Source organism: Nomascus leucogenys, chromosome 13 (genome assembly GCF_006542625.1).
Source record: "Nomascus leucogenys isolate Asia chromosome 13, Asia_NLE_v1, whole genome shotgun sequence".
NCBI lineage: Eukaryota > Metazoa > Chordata > Mammalia > Primates > Hylobatidae > Nomascus > Nomascus leucogenys.
Window position 1 is genome coordinate 25,049,645 of NC_044393.1, and position 20,166 is coordinate 25,069,810.

The window sequence follows — 20,166 nt, forward strand, 5'->3', positions numbered from 1 at the left end:
CCTTGCCTGCACTGTAAAGGCTAAGGAGGATTATTACTGGCTGGGAAGGGGGAGACATCCCTTCCCAGGACAATAGCACAGTGTGGACTAAAATGTAAAGGGGTCCCTAAGGGAGGACAGAGGCAACGTCTAGGGCAGGCCTCCCTCGTCTCTGAGTCAGCCCTCTCATCTGCAAAATGGACAAACTGCTACCCACCCTGCAAGGTTGCTGTGAGGTTCAAATAAAGTATGTGGGATAGTTGTGGCACACGTCTAGCCTAGAATGGCACTCAATAAGTGATGTCAGCCATAACTCTGAAGGGACCCAAGTGCTCAGCTGCACTGGCACTTTATTCGATGGGCAAGACAAGGGTGAGGATGGGCATGATATTATCAGACCTGTGAGCTGGATCCCAGACTCCAGTGGCCATTTTGGAGGAGGGCAGAGGAAATAAGAGATTCGAGGCAAACAAACTAATTAATGAAGCTATCACAATAGTGCAGGGGAGACAAAGTGTGAACCTGGGCAAAGCATTCCAGAGATACAACTGGTGGGAACTGGCAATCAGTGAGTGAATGTGCACACACGTGCACACTGGAAAGAAGGCTGGAGTGACTTCTTACTCAACCGGGGATAAAAACTTCTTAAGGCAATGGAGGTCTTGGCCTGAAAGACTACGATCACGAGAAAGAGACTGAGATGGAGAATCCGAGAGTCACAAGTTTATGAGTTTAGGATGTCTGTGGCTAGCCAGCTGCCAGACAGCTAAGGCTGGTGTGCAGGCACACAGTCAACACTGCCACAAGCACGAAGGCTCAGTTGAACCAGGGGCCACAGGGGTGTGCAGCCTTGAGGAGGAAGAGCAGACAGAGAAGGGACCCAAGAGGAAGCCAACAAGGAGGTGGGAGAGGGGAGTCGGCAGGGCTCCAGGAGCTATAGAAGGAGGAGGAGGAAGATTTTACCAAAGGGCTTGGACAGGGGTGAATGTTACCAAAAAAGCAAGCAGAACAAGGAAGAAGATGATGCCTTGACAATTTTATTAGAGTAGATGCCTAAACCTTACCGTTAAGGAATATGTGGTACTGAAAAGTAAAGATAGGGAGTTACTCTTTCAAGAATTAAGACTCTGCCGGATGTGGTGGCTCATGCAGTGGCACTTTGGGAGGCCAAGGCGGGTGGATCGCCTGAGGTCAGGAGTTCAAAACCAGCCTGGCCAACATAGTGAAACTCCATCTCTACTAAAAATACAAAAAAATTGGCTGGGCGTGGTGGCAGGCGCCTGTAATCCCAGCTACTAGGAAGGCTGAGGCAGGAGAATCGTTTGAACCTGGGAGGCAGAGGTTGCAGTGAGCCGAGATCACGCCATTGCACACCAGCCTGGGCAACAAGAGTGAAACTCTGTCTCAAAACAAGAAGAATTAAGACTCAGCATTTACTGAGAAGGCACAAGACCTTTAAGATCTTTATTTTGTATCTTTATTTGGAAATACAAAATACATAAAAAAGTAAATAAATATAGTACCAACAATGCAAGAATCTTGAGGCAGAATCAAGGAACAAGAAGAGTAAAATGAGTTCAACACACCCAGAAAAGAAGAGTTTCAGTCAGGTTTGAAAGAGGTGGAGTCACATTGACATATAGACACGTTAAGAAGCATACATCACATAAAGGCAGGGGACAGTCTATGAAATGGAATGTAAATGACGTGGCCATCTGCAGGGTTGTCCTCTAGCTCACCATAGGCTCCTTCCCTGGTAGCTGCTCCTCCCTAACCCACTGGAGTGGCCGCCAAGCAGCCATGTCTACCCAAAACGCCCATGATTGGCCAACAGCCCTTGGCCCATGTAGACTGGTCCAGGGTGGGGACCTGACCCCAGCTGATCCTAAGTTCCTTCTCTAAGAACCTGGAAAGAGAAATTAGTCTCTCTTCAAGTAGCTGGACTTATGACAAAAAAACTATGGGAGCTACCAGCAACCATATATTCTGCCATGTAGTTGGACGCAAATAAAAGAAAAGCAATATCATCATGTGATACAGGATCAATAAATACTTCATAATTATATCCAGTCATGTTATGTAATTGTTCGTTTAATTGGGCTTACATTAAGAAAGCAGCTAAAGCAACCAAAGCAGCTATTTGATCAGCCCCATCATGCTCTGCAGGTCTCTGCTTCCCAGCTGCAGCCACTGCTGTCTTTGTCTGCAGGCTGGGCCACCCCAGTCCCTGAGAGAAACCACAGCAGGTGGCCTATCAGCAGCCCTAGCTCTAGGAGGTTTGAAATTAGTCTGTCACCCACAGACCCAACCGCTGGGGGGAAAGGGGATGAGTTCTGGACTTCCCTGCGCCACTAGATCAAAATGTTTCCTAAGCCACACCCAACCCCACTGCCACTCCCACATAGTCCTCCTCATTCTTGCCCTCTTTCGCCCACTTATACCCTCTTTCTTTCTTTCACTCACATACAAACTCACATCCCATACCTCACGTAGGCCCCTCACACACGGACCCACAACCCACACAGAGATGACTCACACACACAGATCCCCCATTCACAGACACTTAGAAACCACCGTTCCCCTCACACAGGAGGTACTGGCTGAGCAGTGAGGACAGGATAAGAAGGAATGGCCCAGCTCACCAAAGGTCCAGCACGTCCCGTACCACAGCAGAGCAAGGCATGACAAAGTTCCTACATGCTGCCTTCCCGCTTACAAAATTGCTTCCAGAAAGTCATCTATATCAACTACCATAGACAGAACTGAAAGAAGCTATTTTTTTCATCTCTGTGTCACACCAAAACAATAAAAGGTAATTGTGAACAATTAGTAAGTATTAATTAACAATGAATCTGGCCAGGCGTGGTGGTTCATGCCTGTAAATCCAGAACTTTGGGAGTCCAAGGCGGGAGGATCACCTGAGGTCCGGAGTTGGAGACTAGCCTGGCCAACATGATGAAACCCCATCTCTACTAAAAATACAAAAATTAACCAGGCATGGTGGCTCATGCCTGTAGTCCCAGCTACTTGGGAGGCTGAGGCACGAGAATCACTTGAACCTGGGAGGCAGAGGTTGCAGTGAGCTGAGATCACACCACTGTACTCCAGCCTGGGCAAGAGAGTGAGACTTGGTCTCAAAAAAAAAAAATAAATAAATAAATAAAATGAATCTAAGAAAAGACTTGGACATTATAGTTTTCAACATAATAAAAACTGGAATAATTTTTAACTTAATAATTTTTAAGGGGAGGGTGAAAAAGAGATAGAGATGTTCTGTGTAATGTGGCCACAGAGGAGCTAACTGGAGGTGAAGTCAGCCATAGTCCACAAAATAGCATGCCAGCAGATACCATGGGTGAGGGAGATGACAATTAAACAGGGCAACAGAGGAGCTTTAACCCAAAAGTTACCATGGGCAGGCCTAAAACAACAGACTCCTACAGCCTGTGGAAAAGTCTGAGAAACCAGTCTCAGGACACACTGGGCATTTACCTTCGCCATGGTGAGCTTTCTCTCTCCAAGCTGTTGTGTATCCCAGAAGCCACAGGGAGACTAGGAGCCAGGGGCCAGGGACCACATCTCACCTGGATTTCAGAACTGGCCTCCTTACTAGAGACTCCATATGTACTCTTGTCTCCTATACACAGCACTCAGAATGATCTTTATAGAGCCCAAACATGATGAAGTCACTACCCTCTCTCACATGTTCCCATGGCTCCCAACCAGATACAGGATGGAGTTCATCCTCTCTGGCTGAGCCCGTAAGGCTTTCCGTCATCTGACCCCAACCTCCCCATTTTAATCTTCCATTGCTTCCCATTCAGTCAAAATTCATTCAACCCAAGTGCCTACTCTGTACTAGACATTGTTTTAGGTGGAAGAGATAAAATAAGACAAAGTCCTGATCTTCATGGAGCTTATATTTTAGTGATAGGAGACACAAAATAAACAATGCATATAATGTTAAGTAGTGATAGACAAGTGAGAAACATAAAAAAAAAAAATCAGAATAAGGGAATAAAGAGCAATTGCGGTACTGCTTTACAGAGTGCCTCTCTAAGGAGATACTAAATGCTCAAAACTGGAATGAAATTAGGAGAGAACCTTAGGCTGTCCGGGGAAGGAACAGCCTTCTAAAAAGAGGGTTCCTCCAGAGCAGAAGCATGCCTGGGTTGTTTTGAGGAACAGCAAGGAGACCAGTGAGGCTGAAATGTAGGGAGCACTGGAGAAAGTGGAAGAAGATAAAGTCAGAGAGGGAGTTCGAGGGTAATTCGCCCATGAGGGCCTGGCAGGTTAAGATAAGACTCGAAGCTCTGTGAACTCACGGTCATGTCCCTGTGATTTCACTTATATTTAGGGTGCCCTTCCCCACCTTCATCCATCTGGAAAACGGCTGTCCATCTTTCAAGCACAGCTGGTAGGTCACCACCTCTACGAAAGTTTCTGGGCACCCCCCAGCTGGCTGGAGTTAAGGGCTCCCTCCTTAGCTGCCTCAGTACTTTGAACACGCTGAACTCCAAACATCTATTTCTGCATGTAAATATAGTAAGTGGTCAAAAGTATTTGTTGAGTTGAGCTGCTGTTTAAACTATCGGTCAACAAGAGAGAAAAATAATGTAAACCTAGCCACAGAAAACTTTAACATGGAAATTATTATATATACAGGAGAAACTTTTTTTTTTTTTTTTGAGATGAAGTTTCACTCTTGTTGCCCAAGCTGGAGTGCAATGGAGCGATCTCAGCTCACTGCAACCTCTGCCTCCCAGGTTCAAGTGATTCTCCTGCCTCAGCCTCCCAAGTAGCTGGGATTATAGGCATGCGCCACCACGCCCAGCTAATTTTGTATTTTTGGTAGAGATGTGTTTCACCATGTTGGCCAGGCTGGCCTCAAACTCCTGACCTCATGTGATCCACCCACCTCAGCCTCCCAAAGTGCTGGGATTACAGGTGTGAGCCACCGTGCCCAGCCCAGGAGAAACTTCAATTGCACAGAAAAATCTAAATATATACAGTATAGTCATACATAAACAAATTCAAGAAATACAGGCTCATACTGAAAAAACAACAAAAAGAAGCTGCCTAAGTGGGGAGAAAGATAGCATGTAGATAAACAAGACAGGTAGGTAATTATGAGCTCAATTAATTACAGTCTAATTTCACAAGCTGAAAAGGAGTATCCTCTGATTATATGAAACCTAGGACATCAGATGGTCCCATAAAGAAGATAGGGCATTCTGCCAAAGACAAGCTCTTGCTAGAGGTAACTTCCCAAGGATATATAGGACAAAAGTGTTTGTGAGGAGAGGAGGAAAGGGGAGGCAAGGCTCTTACGTCTGCATCCAGAGTGGCTGAAGCCACGATCAGTCGAAGATCCCCTCGCTTTTTCTGAATCTAAAAAAGAAGACATTAGGAAATAATGATAATAGTGCAATACTTATGGATGAGATCATTTGATATCTGAAATGTATTTCAAAAATTCAGTGTCTTTTTTTTTTTGCCTGAGGAGGAGGTAGGGGAGCTTACAGATGAAAGTACTACAAATTAATAATTGTCAATAAAGGGGGGGGTCATTACACTATTATTTCCAATTTTGCAAATGTATGCAATTTTCCAAAGTAAATTTCTTTAAATTATAAAAACTATAAAGAAGCTTTAAGACCCAAATTTGAATTTACTGAGAATAAAACCATTTTTTTCCTGACACCTGGGTCTCAAGACAGTTTGGATCTATGTATGAAAAAGTATATCAAAAGCGAACAAACGATAAATGATAACACCAAGACAGAAATATGGCAAAAAAAAGAGATAAAAGATACTAACAGTTACTCAAAGAAACACATAATCAACAGGCATTGGAGAAGTGACCAAATGAGCTACAGCCAAGATATATATTAACAATGAGATTTTTTCCCCAACTATCCCATTGGCAAGGATTTAGTTTTTTAAGGCTAATACTCAGTGTTGGCAAAGATTCAGTGAAATTGGCCCTCTTATTATACTGTTCCTGAAAAAGGTAATAACATGGTACAATAATTCCCTCAAAGTATCAAAAAGTCGAAATCTTTGGCAATGGAATAAAATAACAATGAAAATAATAATAATAACAACTAATACAGACTAACTTATGTGCTAGCCCAGAGGCCCTGCATACAGGTACACACTGTACCCACTGTGCAAAGATACAGTGGCTGAGGGGGCTAGGGGCTTCAGCAGTCCAGCCTATCTGCCTCCTACCTAGCTCTAGACATCCTCCCAGAGGGGACGTCTTTTTCTAATTTGCACAAAAGAACCTCACAGTCCAGCTGTGACCCTATGCCAGGCACCAACCTAAAAGTTTTTTGCTATCTTACTTAAGCTTCATAACAAATCACAATATACAGCACCTACATCTAACAGAACTCTCTGCAATGATGAAAACTTTCCTTATTTGTACTGTCCGATGCATAAGCCACTAAGGCCTAGAGCCCTTGAAAAATAGCCAATGTGGAAAAAAAAAAAAAAAAAAAAAAGAAAAGAAAAATAGCCAATGTGGCCGGGCACAGTGGCTCACACCTGTAATCCCAACACTGTGGGAGGCCGAGGCAGGTGGATCACCTGAGGTTGGGAGTTCAAGACCAGCCTGACCAACATGGAGGAACTGAACCCCATCTCTACTAAAAATACAAAATTAGCCAGGCATGGTGGCAAATGCCTGTAATCCCAGCTACTCGGGAAGGCTGAGGCAGAAGAATCGCTTGAACCTGGGAGGCAGAGGTTGCAGTGAGCCAAGATCACGCCATTGTACTCCTGCCTGGGCAACAAGGGCAAAACTCCATCTCAAAAAAAGAAAAAAAAAAAGAGAGAAGAAAAGAAAAATAGCCAACGTGACTGAGAACCTGAATTTTTTTACTTTCTTCTATTTTAATTAACTTTTATCTCAATAGCTACAGGTGGCTAGTGGCTACCATAAAGGAAAGTATACCAGCACAGATACAGAGACCACTATTTTCCCATTTTAGAGATGAGTAAACTCAGCAAAGCCAGAATTTGAACCCAGGTAGTCTGACTCAATGCCTATGCTCTTAATCACCCTGTTCTACCACTTCTTTCTAGACTCTAATTGGGAATCTGTCCAAAGAAAACAATCAGAAAATATGGGAAGGGAGGAGAGAGTGCAGGTTAAGATTGAAACAAGATTGGCTGTGAGTTGTCATTGTCGAAGCCAGATGAAGGGCACTTGGGGGTCATTATATACTTCTTTAGGATATGTCTGAAACCTTAATAATAAACAGTTAAAGAAAATAAACAGAAATGCAGCAGATTCAATTACAAGGGTGCTTGCTGCAACAGTATTTATAATATTTAAAATCTGCAAACCATATCAATTGCTAACAGTAGGGGAAGTTAAATACTTTATGATAGAGATGTGATTAAATAGCCATTAAAAATAATATCTTCAGAGAATATTTAAATGACACAGAAAAATGATCCTAATGTAATGTTAAGGGAAATATGCAAGATACAAATTAGTATATATAATTCAATCAATCCCTAGTATGCCAAAACAGATCCAAGTACACAAACACACATACACACACACACACACACACACACACACACAGAGAAAAGAGAAGAAAATATACCACATTCTACCACTGATATCCTCTGAATGGGTAGGATTATGGATGATTTTAATTTTCTTCCTTGGTATTTTGTTGTATTTTCCAAGTTGCTACAATTGCTTTTGTAATTAGGCAATAAAATAAACACACACAATAAAAAGCTGGCAGTGAAGTCATACCTTTTTTAGCAAGCCAATGGCAATGTCAGTGTACAAGGTCCTCTCGTGGGCTTCATCCAGCATGATGACACTAAGAATCAAAGAGAAGCTCTCAGTGAGCCTCTAAAAAAGCCACACATCATCTCATCTTGACCATCACAGAGCTTCTGGGTATTTAGTCCTCATACAATCACTTTGCATTAAAGTAAACCTAAGTCACTCTTCTTTGACAATGAGGCAATTCTTAGGTTAATAAAAATGGTGACATTAACATATCTGAATTTTAAAAGGTGTACTATTGTTATCTTTAAGCATTTTACCATCCACACTGAATTCCAACAGAATATCTGATTTTAAATGAAAACGTAACATATAACCCCACAACACATAAAAATCAGAACAAAGCCCAACCATCTGAAGACTGTTAAGCTATAACAACAGTCAAAGAGGTAGCTGACTACAGTTGTGACACACGTGGGCCATGGGGTCAAATGTGACACCCTCCTCGAGAATACCAGAGCCTGGGTAGGACAGCTTTAATGCTGTGAGTGACAGACAGATATACAAGGAGGGGGAAAGTGAAAAAAAATTATTTGGACTCTGTATATTACATTTAACACAGGCCAGTTAGTTCTCTGCAGTCACCATCAATACTGGAGTGTGATAAGGCAAAATAAAAAGGACATGTCACCAGACTAAGTAATGACAGGAATTTTAATGTGCCCATTTCTGAGTGTCTATAAAGGGCCATACTGTTTAAAATCTGAGAAAAACACCAAGGGTCCCAACAGCCAAGGTCAAGAGAAAAGCTTTGGGGCAGCTGAACACAGATGTGAATCCCAGCTACTAACGCACCTGCTTCTCCGTCTACCTGGGGACTTTGGAAACTAGGAAAGCTATCATAAGAAAAACACATTTACCTATATTTTGTTAACAATGGATCAACCATCATTTCCCTGACCAGCATTCCATCAGTAAGAAACTAAAAAATAAAAACACAAAGCTTTAGAAATAATTCACTTACATTATATATTAATGATATTTTTTAAGTTCAAGTGCAACCTCTTTGCCAGCAATGTGTACAAGTAAATTCCCACAAAGGACTGTGAGAAAATGCCCCCATATTTTCATTATCAAGCAATGTAATTGTTCACAAAAGGCTTTAAACACAGGGTCCTCAGCTGGAGTTGCAAATCTTTGAGCAGAATTTCATTTGCATTTATTATGGGAACATCAGCTAAGCCCAATTTCCTCTGGGCTTGCACCACCAGCACTATCGATAAAGAGGCAGTGAAGACCAACTGGTATCTGCCCAAAGAAACACCCTAAGTCTAAGACAATTGCTCTTCAAATGTCCCAAAGACTATAGATTGCAGTTCTTGAAGTTATTAACTTAAACTTCAATTAATATTATTTTACAGAATCTAGACAGGATCATGGTTAAGCACATGGGCTATGGTGTCAGACTGCTGGGAGTTCAGATCCTGGCTCTACCTCTTATTAAGCTGTGCGAACCTTGGACAAGTTACTTATCTTCTCTGTCCCTGATTGCTCATTTGTAAAATGAGGTAATCAAAGTATTTACCTCACCAAATTAATGTGAAAAATAAATAAGATAGTATAGTAGTTCCTTGGTATCCTTGTGGGGTTGGTTCTAGAAATCCCCCAACCCACACCAAAATCTGCAGATGCTCAAGTCCATTATATAAAATGGCATAGTATTTGCATGAAACCTATGCATACCCTCCCATATACTTTAAATCATCTCTAGATTATTTAGAATGCCTAAAACAATGTAAATGTTATATAAATAGTTGTTATACTGTATTTTTTAAAATTTACATTATTTTTTATTTTTATTTTGTAATATTAGCAATTCAAGGTTGGTTGAATCCACGGATGCAGAACCCGCAGGATGCAGAGGACTGACTGTACATGTAAAGCCTTTAGCATAGCACCTAGGACAGAGTAGTGTTTAAGAAAAGTCAGCTAATATTATTTCAGATTAATGAATCTTCATAAAATGCTTCAGACACATAAGTAACAGCCTTCTTAACGTACTGAATTTGTTTTCAGGTTAAACCATCTCCCTTGCATGCTGTATCTTAGTGTTTTTTACTTTTTTTGTTTTAAGAGCAGGATGCATTGCCATCATATTTTTCTTGGACCTGGTACTAGCTGCCACATACATACGTAAGAGTAAAAGTGAGAACTTGCCACCAATGACAAATCACCAGTCGAGAACTGAGCACCTTGAAATTGTGACCCAATGGAATACAAAAGGTTTTTATGGATGGCTCAAAGGTTTTTATGGTTATGCAAACCACTGAAAATTAGCTAGTTCAAATATATTTGATGGTACAGAAAAATATTCCCTTCACCTAGCAAAATGAATATAACAAAATATGGCAATCTGGAAAATAAGGTCCATATTTTTACAAATCACTACATTGGTCATTCAGCTCATCTGATTTTTAATTTTCCTCTGTTGCAAATTAAGAGGTAACTGAGATTCTAATAATCAATTTTCATTTCATCAGATTATTTTCATTCACCGTTTTATTGCACTGTCTGATTAGACTTTGATTCTAGCATGGTGGTGGGTAGTACACACCCTGTTGAGTTGATTATACACTGATTACTATTGATACTAATTATTTTAATATTAGCAACAAGGCCAAAGAACACACATATAAAATCCATTTTCATATGAAAATGGAAAAGTACTAATTAGTGAAACAACATTCATGAATTCTACACTTCATCAACTTATACTACTCTATTTTTAAGTCTTTTACAGGCTTGTTTCTATATTTCGATAGCTATTTGCGTCAGTGAAAACACAATAAAATACACATAAGAAAAGACAGCTTTGAGTCTTGGTCCTATCACTGATTGGCATATAATATCAGGCAAGTCATTCAACCTTCCAAGCCCTTAACCTCTTCATCTTTGGAACCAAGGACTAAACCTTACTTCCAAGCTCCTTTCTGAGCTAAGACTGCAGGACTCTTTGAAAGAGCTCTGTGTTGGCCGGGTGCAGTGGCTCACGCCTGTAATCCCGGCGCTTTGGGAGGCCAAGGCAGGTGGATCATGAGGTCAGGAGATCGAGACCATCCTGGCTAACACAGCGAAACCCCGTCTCTACTAAAAATACAAAAAAAAAATTAGCCAGGTGTGGTGGCGGTCGCCTGTAGTCCCAGCTACTCGGGAGGCTGAGGAAGGAGAATGGCGTGAACCCAGGAGGAGGCAGAGCTTGCAGTGAGCAGAGATCGTGCCACTGCACTCCAGCCTGGGTGACAGAACGAGACTCCATCTCCAAAAAAAAAAAAAAAAAAGAGCTCTGTGTCTCCCACCTGACTAAAGTCTCTGAATGTCAGGTTACTTTTCTTCACTTTCTGCCATGGTGTCAATGTCCTGTACAGCAGCAAGGACTACGTGTTTTTAATTCTCCCAAAATAATCTTCTTCCTTATTTCCACTAGGAAAAGCAGCTTGAGCACTTTACCTTAATTCTCGTGGCCAGCTGGTCGGTGCAGTCATCAAAGCGGATGCAGTAGCCCACCTCGTGGCCCAGCACTGCACCCCTTTCTTCAGCTACTCTCCCTGCAACCTTTGGGAAGAAAGATCATGCTGAAAATAGAGACACAGAAATTACTGCACAGCTCACATACTATGGAAAATCTAAAGGTCATTTATATTTTAAATAGTATGTGAACACAATGAAAAATGAAAAGAGACAAGTTATTAGAGAACAAGCATAATAACTTTTGCAATTTTTATTATTATTATTATTATTGAGATGGAGTCTCACTCTGTCACCCAGGCCGGAGGGCAGTGGCACAATCTTGGCTCACTGCAACCTCCACCTCCCAGGTTCAAGCAATCCTCCTGCCTCAACCTCCTAAGTAGCTGGGATTACAGGCAAGCGCCACCAGGCCCAGCTAATTTTTGTATTTTTAGTGGAGATGGGGTTTCGCCATGTTGGCCAGGCTGGTCTCGAACTCCTGACCTCAAGCAATTTGCCTGCCTCAGCCTCTCAAAGTATGGGGATTACAGGCGTGAGCCACCGCACCCAGCCAATTATTAACTTATATATCTCACTTCATTCTATAATGGTCTTGGGGCAACTTATAAGAACATACACAATGAAAAACAAAATCACATAAAAATGTTACAGATCAAGATCCAAAAAATTACAGAAAAAATTTCAAAAGATCAAAGCCAATGGGAAAATGTTAAACATAGATATGCCAAAATTATTCAAGTTGAGCCACAAATTCAGCTCTAAATTTGGTGGCCAAAGCAAAAAGGAAAGTAAAAGAAATGACAAGATTCACTCTGTTCCTAAACAAAGGGCACACCAACCAGGGACAACTTTTCATCTCCACGCTTGAAAAGAAAACCCATCCCTCCGGACCATGAAGGCAGAACAGGAATTACCATATTCAATGCTGGGCCAGTTTCATTTTCTCATTGAAGGCAAAAAGGTAAGTTTCAAGAATGAGAAACCTGAAACAGTTCACAACTGTGTCCCAGCTGCCAAAGCCACTGAGAGGGGAAATACAGACAAGAACTCAGGTTTAAAATAAAGGGGGCAGATGAGTAGATGAGAAGATTAATAAAAAATCCAAGGTAGCATAATAAAGTGAAAGACAAAATATGTAATACATTATGAAGACCATAAACTATAGACAAAATTTCACCCATCAAAACATAACAAATAAAAAGTGAACGCAGGAAAGAGAAAAATGAATCCAACAGCAAGATCTCTGCATTCCCCCAAGAAGGCTATTCAAAAGTTAACTTATTAATAGAAAATATTTAAAAGAATGAACAAGCATAAAAGTGGAAGAGCAATAATGAATATCATTTAGTTTAATTTAAAAGAAAATAGGACCGGACGCGGTGGTTCACACCTATAATCCCAGCACTTTGGGAGGCAAATCACCTGAGGTCACAAGTTCAAGACCAGCCTGGCCAACATGGTGAAACCCCATCTCTACTAAAAATACAAAAAGTTAGTTAGGCATGGTGGCATGCGCCTGTAATCCCAGCTACTCGCAGGAGGCTGAGGCAGAAGAATCACTTGAACCCAGGGAGGTGGAGGTTGCAATAAGCCGAGGTCACGCCACTACACTCCAGCCTGGGTGACAAAGAGGCTGTGTCAAAAAAAAAAAGAAAGAAAGAAAAGAAAGTTTAGTATTCATCACCACAAAAACTACCTAAATGAAAAGAACCAAAGAGAAACAATATTAATAGAGATTTCCCAGGGCCCAGCACACCAATCCCCACAGAAGGAAGGAGTTCAGTCTCCCTCTTTCACAGGTGAGACAACCTCCCCAGCACCCAGGCAGTTCCCAAGTGCTGACTTTAGAACATGGCTGGCACAGGAGGTGTCCTGAGGCAGAGCTTACTGCTCCAGCCTTTCCACCCCCGCAGCCCCAGGCTCAGGAGGGCAGAGGCTCCCTGCACTCAGCTTCTGAGCTAGGCACACCCAGGCGTTTCCTGCCCATCAGTGTTTAAGACACTGAAGAGCAGATGAGGATCAGAAGCAGCTCTGCCTGGTGACTTGAAATTACAGATTGGGGAGGCCAAAACCAAATCAATCATCTGGCAGCTGGTCTGTATCATGTAGGCTTTCAAAACATCTTATGAAACCAGAAAGTTATCCTACACTGCTCTACCTCTGGTGGTTGTATTTCCCAATGACCAGCATTTCACCAGGACAGATTTGTTATTGTTACTGTTCCAATTTCAACCCTACATGTCGTTATATTATAAATCTCAGAATATGGTACAGGTAGAGAATGTGTGCATAGAGATACTAGGAACTTATGGAGAAAATAGGCTTTTAAGAATGAGCATACATAAATATATACACCTATGATGTACCCGCAAAAATTTTAAATTAAAAAAATGAGCATAAATTAACAAATCTCTGTAAAAATATAATCATTTTATGGGTCTATAAGGTAAAAGCCAAACCTGTTTATTCTTACTCCTTCACTATTTGAATACATTTGCTATAAAAAGTATGTATTTTTATTTTCAAACTCTATTTTTAAATTTTTATTATTTATAATCACACAAGGTTATATTCTATTGGCTTTTTAATAGAGTTTTATCTCTATCACTTTAGTTTTGCTCCCAATAACCTCATCAACTAGACTGGACAAATACTATCTTTTTGACAGACCAAAAGGAAAGGGAGGTAAAAGACCAAAAAAAAAAAAAAAAAAATCACTGAGCATCTACTACTGGCAAGTGCTCTGCTCTAAGCTTTCACAAATTTGTATCTCATTAAATAGACACACAGCCCATGAGGTAGACAAGACACTGTTGTATTTACAAATGAAGAAACTGAAATAAGACAGGTGTTAGAGCTTATTCTGAATCACAGGTCAGGGAGGACCTACCTGGTCTTGAAGTCAAACTCAGACCACACGAGTTCAACAAGCATACTCACTACTAATTGCCTCTCACAGAGATCAAGCAACAGCTTATGCAATCTGTTTTTAGGCTCTGAGATTGTTTGCAGATTTTAGTCTGCACATAAAGTACTTTCTGAGATGTAGCATTTCAAACTTGACAGCTCTATTAATATTACATGCTCTTTCAAGAGAAAGCTGTGGTTTCATGGAAGTTATCTATGGCTACAAATTTGGAACTAAAATGCAAACTGATTAAGAGCTGGGATTCCAAACCACAAACAGGAAAAATTGCTCTAATTTTAGGTAACTGAGTCATCTTTTAGTGACAAAAAAGATTAACTCCAGCAGCATTTGCAACTTGGTTTCCAAACTGTTAGCCCCATTTTCATACAAAAACACAACACACACACACAACTTGTAAAACTGTGTAACTTCTTAATTGAACACCATTAGCAAATGAACTTTGGGCAAAACGACCACACAATAATTAAAACTCAGTACAGAACAAAAATTACTTGGGGAAACAGAATTAATTTTTTGTCCAGGTAAAGGCCACAAACTAAAGGCCCTACTTCCTTTTCTTTAAGCTTTTTTTTTTTTTTTTTTTTGGAGATAGGGTAAAGGTTGGAGTAGAATGACACGATCATAACTCACTGCAACCTTAAAACTCCTGGGCTCAAGAGATCCTCCTGGCTCAGCCTCCCAAGTAGCTGGGACCACAGGCAGGTGCCAGCATGCCCAGCTAATTTTTTTAAAAATTGTTTTGTAGAGACAGGGTCTTGCTATGTTGCCCAAAAAATTGTTTTGTAGAGACAGGGTCTTGCTATGTTCTCAAACTCCCAGGCTCAAGCAATCCTCTTGCCTCGGCCTCCCAATGTGCTGGGAATACAGGCATTAGCCGCCACACCCAATCTCTCAGAGCTAATTTAAAAACAACAAAAGAATTTAAACATACTATCAACAAAAAACTTATGGTGGCTCAGACTTCTACACAGTGATCCTCAATGCCAAAAGGCAGTGAGCAAAGTCTGCAGTTCGCAGGGACAGTGTGAATCAAGAATTTTATATCAACAAAACCCACAACTGAACATTCTCAAGCATACTTAAAAAAAAAAAAAAAAAAAAAAAAAAAAAAAAAAAAGCTGAATGATAAAATTCAGCCAATACAAGAAATAAAAGCAAAACAAGCAATTCAAGGTTGGCAAAACCATAGAAAATAACTAATGATGAGTACTGAATCCATTTAAGCTAGAATTAAAGTTAAACACCTGTGAGAATTATGATTAAGAACATGTACGTTATAAATCTTGAAATGAAAATGACAGGACTGTATCTATGACAAATGGAGAAAGGGAAGGTGGAAAGAAGAATACATGTGCTAATTTCCTCTTCTTTCATAACAGGAAACTATAAGGTGTAATTTGAAATATAGGTAACATCCTGAAGTTTTTTGTACTCTTTTTTCTTACTTTTCAAGCTTTAATAAATTATCTTGTGGTGAACATTTATCCACAGTACAGTCGCTACTCCTATTTCACTAAAGTTTCCTATTTTGTTAAAATCAATAAAAAATAAATATTAAATATGATCTCATTTTTATAAAATTATTTCTATCCAGCCAGTCAACCATTCATCTTCATCTTTAGGAGAAGCTTGGAATGATGTTCACAAATGTTCACATTGTTTATGTTGGATGGTGAAATTTGGGGTTTAAAAAATATTTTGTTTTTTTTATTTCCTCAGCACTTTATTGTTTAAAACGTTCATAATGTGCAGGATCAATTTAACAAAAATATTCAAATCATAATTCTTTTAAAACAGAAGACTTGGCCAGGCACAGTGGCTCATGCCTGTAATCCTAGCACTTTGGGAGGCTGAGGCGGGCAGATCACAAGGTCAGGAGTTTGAGAACAGCCTGGTCAACATGGTGAAACCCTGTCTCTACTAAAAATACAAAAAAAATTAGCCAGGCATGATGGCACATGCCTGTAATCCCAGCTACTTGGGAGGCTGAGGCAGGAGAATTGCTTGAACCCAGGAGGCGGAGGTTGCAGTGAGTTGAGATCGCTCCATTGCACTCCAGCCTGGGCAACAGAGTGAGACTCTGTCTCAGGAAAAAAATAAAAATAAAAAAAACATAAAAACTGAAGACCTAAATTCTTAAGGAGCAACTTCTATTTATTTAAAGCCTTTAGGAAATGTAAATAAATCACAAATGTAGACAACACAGATAGAATCTTTCCAATACAAAAAGAAACTCACTGTAACAGCAGCCACTCTTCGAGGCTGGGTCACTCCTACCACTCTTCCTTCAGCTGTCCAGCCAGCTTCTGCAAGGTACTACAAACAAAATCACATCTAAGTATACATATGACACCACTTTTCCAGAACAATCTCCCCCAAGATGCTCCCGTATTGTGTTAAAATCACTAAGAAAGGAAAAAGTACAGCTCTTGTCCCAGCAGAACTTTGGGAATTATTTTACAGATGGAGGATCTGAGGCTTGGTAATGTTAGGTAATTTACTTAAATTCACATCAAAGCTGATCAACCGAAGAACTAAGGCACAATTCCAGCATTCTGACACACCAGTCCTGGAAAATCACCATGTACTACAGATGCCTCAGGGAACAAAAAATTATCCACAGGTCACTCAAAACAGTGCTAATCTGTAGAACAAAGAATTTTTAAGCACATATAGAGATGGCTCAATATAAATATCAACCACACAACATATTTCAGCCATATTAAATAAAACTGGATTTTATATATATGACTATACACCATTAGATTATATTAGTACACATATATAAAATTTGATTGAACAAGCGCGGCAGCTCATGCCTGTAATCCCAGCACTTTGGGAGGCCGAGGCAGGCAGATCACTTGAAGTCAAAAGTTCAAGACCAGCCTGGCCAACATGGTGAAACCCCATCTCTACCAAAAATATAAAAACGTAGGTGGGTGTGGTGGCACATGCCTGTAATCGTGGCTACTCGGGAGGCTGAAGCAGGAGAATCGCCTGAACCTGGGAGGTGGAGGTTGCAGTGAGCCAAGATCGTGCCACTGCATTCCAGCCTGGGTGACAGAGAGAGACTCTGTCTCAAAAAAAAAAAAAAATTTGATTAAGTGTATTTATCTGAGTTATGTACTTATTTAATATCTATGTATTTATTTGATTATATGCACTTAAAATCCAATATGGATAACAGTGGTTATCAGTTACATGTTTTTCTAACATCTAATAGTTTTACAATGAACATATATTACTTCTACAATAGAAAAAAGATTTTTTAAAAGTTATTGCATGTACCTGCTCATGTGTTCAAAAGAAATAAAGGAAGGATAATATAGATACTAAGAAATGGTTGTCTATAGGGAATGGGTGGGAAAGGTGTAGAAAGAAGGCAAAATGGAGGCAGGGGAACAGGGATAAAGAGGGCATGTCAATTCTCTCAATAGATCTTTTTGTGTAGCTCTGACTCTGAGAATCATAGCCATGCATGTTTCACATACTTTTTAAATACCCAAAAGACAAATAAAACCAGGATGTGGAGGAAAACCTAAAGGAAATATAAACACTAACAGATGACCCTTTCTATACTACAAATGAAAACAAAACCACACTGCAGGGGGTGGAGAAGAAAAGAACTTACCTAAGCAATGATGGAAAAATATATCTTGACTGGATGTTGTAAGGCTAAAGACAGAAAGAACTGTACATAAATACTGTAATCTAGTTAGTAAATATCCAAACAAGATTATGAGTTAGCAATTCTGAAACTATTTTAATGAATCCACAAATACACTGTAGATAATGAGGACTAAGCTTCTCATTGTTGCAGAGAAGTTATAAATAAAGAAAGGCTCAAAAGAGCCCTATGGTATTAGATTGGAATCAGAAGCATTTGCATAAACTCATGGTGTTTAAGATATAGATGAACAGACAGATACAGATGGATAGATGTTTTCATAATGTATGGCTTAATATTCATACATATATTTCCTAAGTCTGCTCACTGAGACTCAGCAATGACATCTCAGTAGCAATGAGCACTCTAGCATCCAGATCATGATTTCTTTTTTTTTTTTTTTTTGAGACAGAGTCTCGCTCTGTTGCCCAGGCTGGAGTGCAATGGCACGATCTCGGCTCACTGCAACCTCCGCCTCCTGGGTTTAAGCAATTCTCCTGCCTCAGCCTCCCTAGTAGCTGGGATTACAGGTATGCAACACCATGCCCGGCTAATTTTTTGTATTTTTAGTAGAGACCAGGTTTTGCCATGTTGGCCAGGTTGGTCTCAAACTCCTGACCTCAGGTGATCCACCCACCTTGGCCTCCCAAAGTGCCGGGATTACAGGTGTGAGCCACCACGCCCGGCCCCAGATCATGATTTCTAAACATCATTCTCCAATAAAAGAAACCAGGGCTTGTGTAGGAAAAATATAAGACAATCCTGAAACATCTTGTAGTACTAGAAAGTAAGGAAGTGGTCAAAAAAATGAAAGCTTTTAGAAAGAAAACAGGAGCCAAAATGAAGGAGCTCCTAATGTTCAAAGATGAAACAATTAGAGCAACACAATAAATAATTACAGTATTGGGCTTTAACACATAGAAAAAAATAAGTATCTATGAATCCAGATTGATATATGCAAATAATCTAAGAAATAAGCGAGGAAGAAAGCACAGTTTTTCCTTACAGAAAATTACATTTAATAAAGATAGAGGGAAAGAGAAGAAAAGAAAATCATCACTGCTACAGACAAGATCCACTGAGGGGGATGCTAAACTTAGTAGGTGAGAGTTTGAAGAAAAGCAGACTATTCGCAGTGTGAAAATATGTCCCCCAAGATACATATCAACTAAAAAGGGAAAGAGAGTAGCTTCGTAGGCAAAAGCTGGAACCTTAACCAAGTGACCAAAGTTGCTATCACCAGTGACAAGACATATCAACATTATGAACCCTTGAAATGATGCACTAAGGATAGAATATCATTTCTGTAGTATTCTTGCCAAAAATACATAAGCTCCTTCTAATCATGAGAAAACATGACATAAACCCAAACTGAGGAACATTCTACAAAGTAAATCCCATTATTCTTTTAAAGTGTCAAGTTCATGAAAGACGAAGACATACTGAGGAATTTGCACAACCTAGAAAAGATTAGGGAGAGATAACAACTAAATCAACTAAATGCAATGTAGGATCCTAGAACTAAAAAAGAACCTTAGTAGGAAAACTGATGAGATTTAAATAAGACCTATAGTCTAATTACTATTATTGTACCAATGTTAATGTCCTGCTTTCAATCTCTACACTAGTAGTGAAGAGTATAAGGGAATTCTGTATTGTTTTTTGCAATTTTTCTATTAGTCTAAAAGTAGTTAAAAATAAAGTTTAGAAAATGACTGTAAGAAACAAAGGGTTGAAGATAATGTAGAGTTTTTGCTATAAAAACTATAAAGTTTATCTTGTATTAAATACATACACAAAATACTACCAACCACCCCAATCAACACAAATACAAAAAAAAAACAGAACTATAAGAATAATAGCTAAGAGTCAATGAGTACCTTACTAAGTGCCAGGAACTGTGCTGAGTGCCTTATATGCATTAACCCATTTAATCCTCAAAACAAATTCTATAAGGAAGGTAACATCATCATCAACAATACACAGATGAGGAAACAAAGAGGCTACATAATTTGTCCAAGGAAACAAATAAAAATCTGTGTCCTGGACTTAAAGCTCAGCAAACCAAAGTCATGACACATAAACAGAACACAACATATTATCCAACTTCAAACACACATAGCCAATCTCTTAGCAGTAGTGTTAAGTGAAAGAAAAATAATTTCCATAAAAATAAGCCTGTCCATAAAGCTAGTCACCTCAATACCCTGTGTGATTCAGACTTCTACGGCATGCTTATGATTGCTGAGAGGTGGAAATTTAAAGCTACTGAAAAAGCAGGTGTAGTGCTGATGTCAAGAGGCA

The 20,166-nt window shown here is 39.9% G+C and overlaps 1 protein-coding gene across 5 annotated transcripts in view; it reads right to left on the reverse strand.

Annotated features, from left to right (window-relative positions):
• DHX35 (DEAH-box helicase 35) overlaps positions 1-20,166 on the reverse strand; it is a 101,054-nt gene that overhangs the window by 62,388 nt on the left and 18,500 nt on the right. For 3 of the 5 annotated variants that reach the window (XR_004033011.1, XM_030826026.1, XM_030826027.1), the window contains exons 4-8: positions 16,434-16,511; positions 11,246-11,350; positions 8,659-8,720; positions 7,760-7,829; positions 5,311-5,370 (exon numbers count right to left, since the gene is read on the reverse strand). The exons of 1 other annotated variant lie outside the window; for it this stretch is intronic. Coding sequence is in view for 3 of the 4 variants with exons in the window: in XM_030826026.1 (XP_030681886.1) it covers positions 5,311-5,370; positions 7,760-7,829; positions 8,659-8,720; positions 11,246-11,350; positions 16,434-16,511 (375 nt within the window). In the remaining variant the exon portion in view is untranslated. Of the gene's footprint in view, positions 1-5,310; positions 5,371-7,759; positions 7,830-8,658; positions 8,721-11,245; positions 11,371-16,433; positions 16,512-20,166 lie in introns of all 5 variants that reach the window. One more of the 5 variants, XM_030826030.1, reaches the window with a different exon arrangement.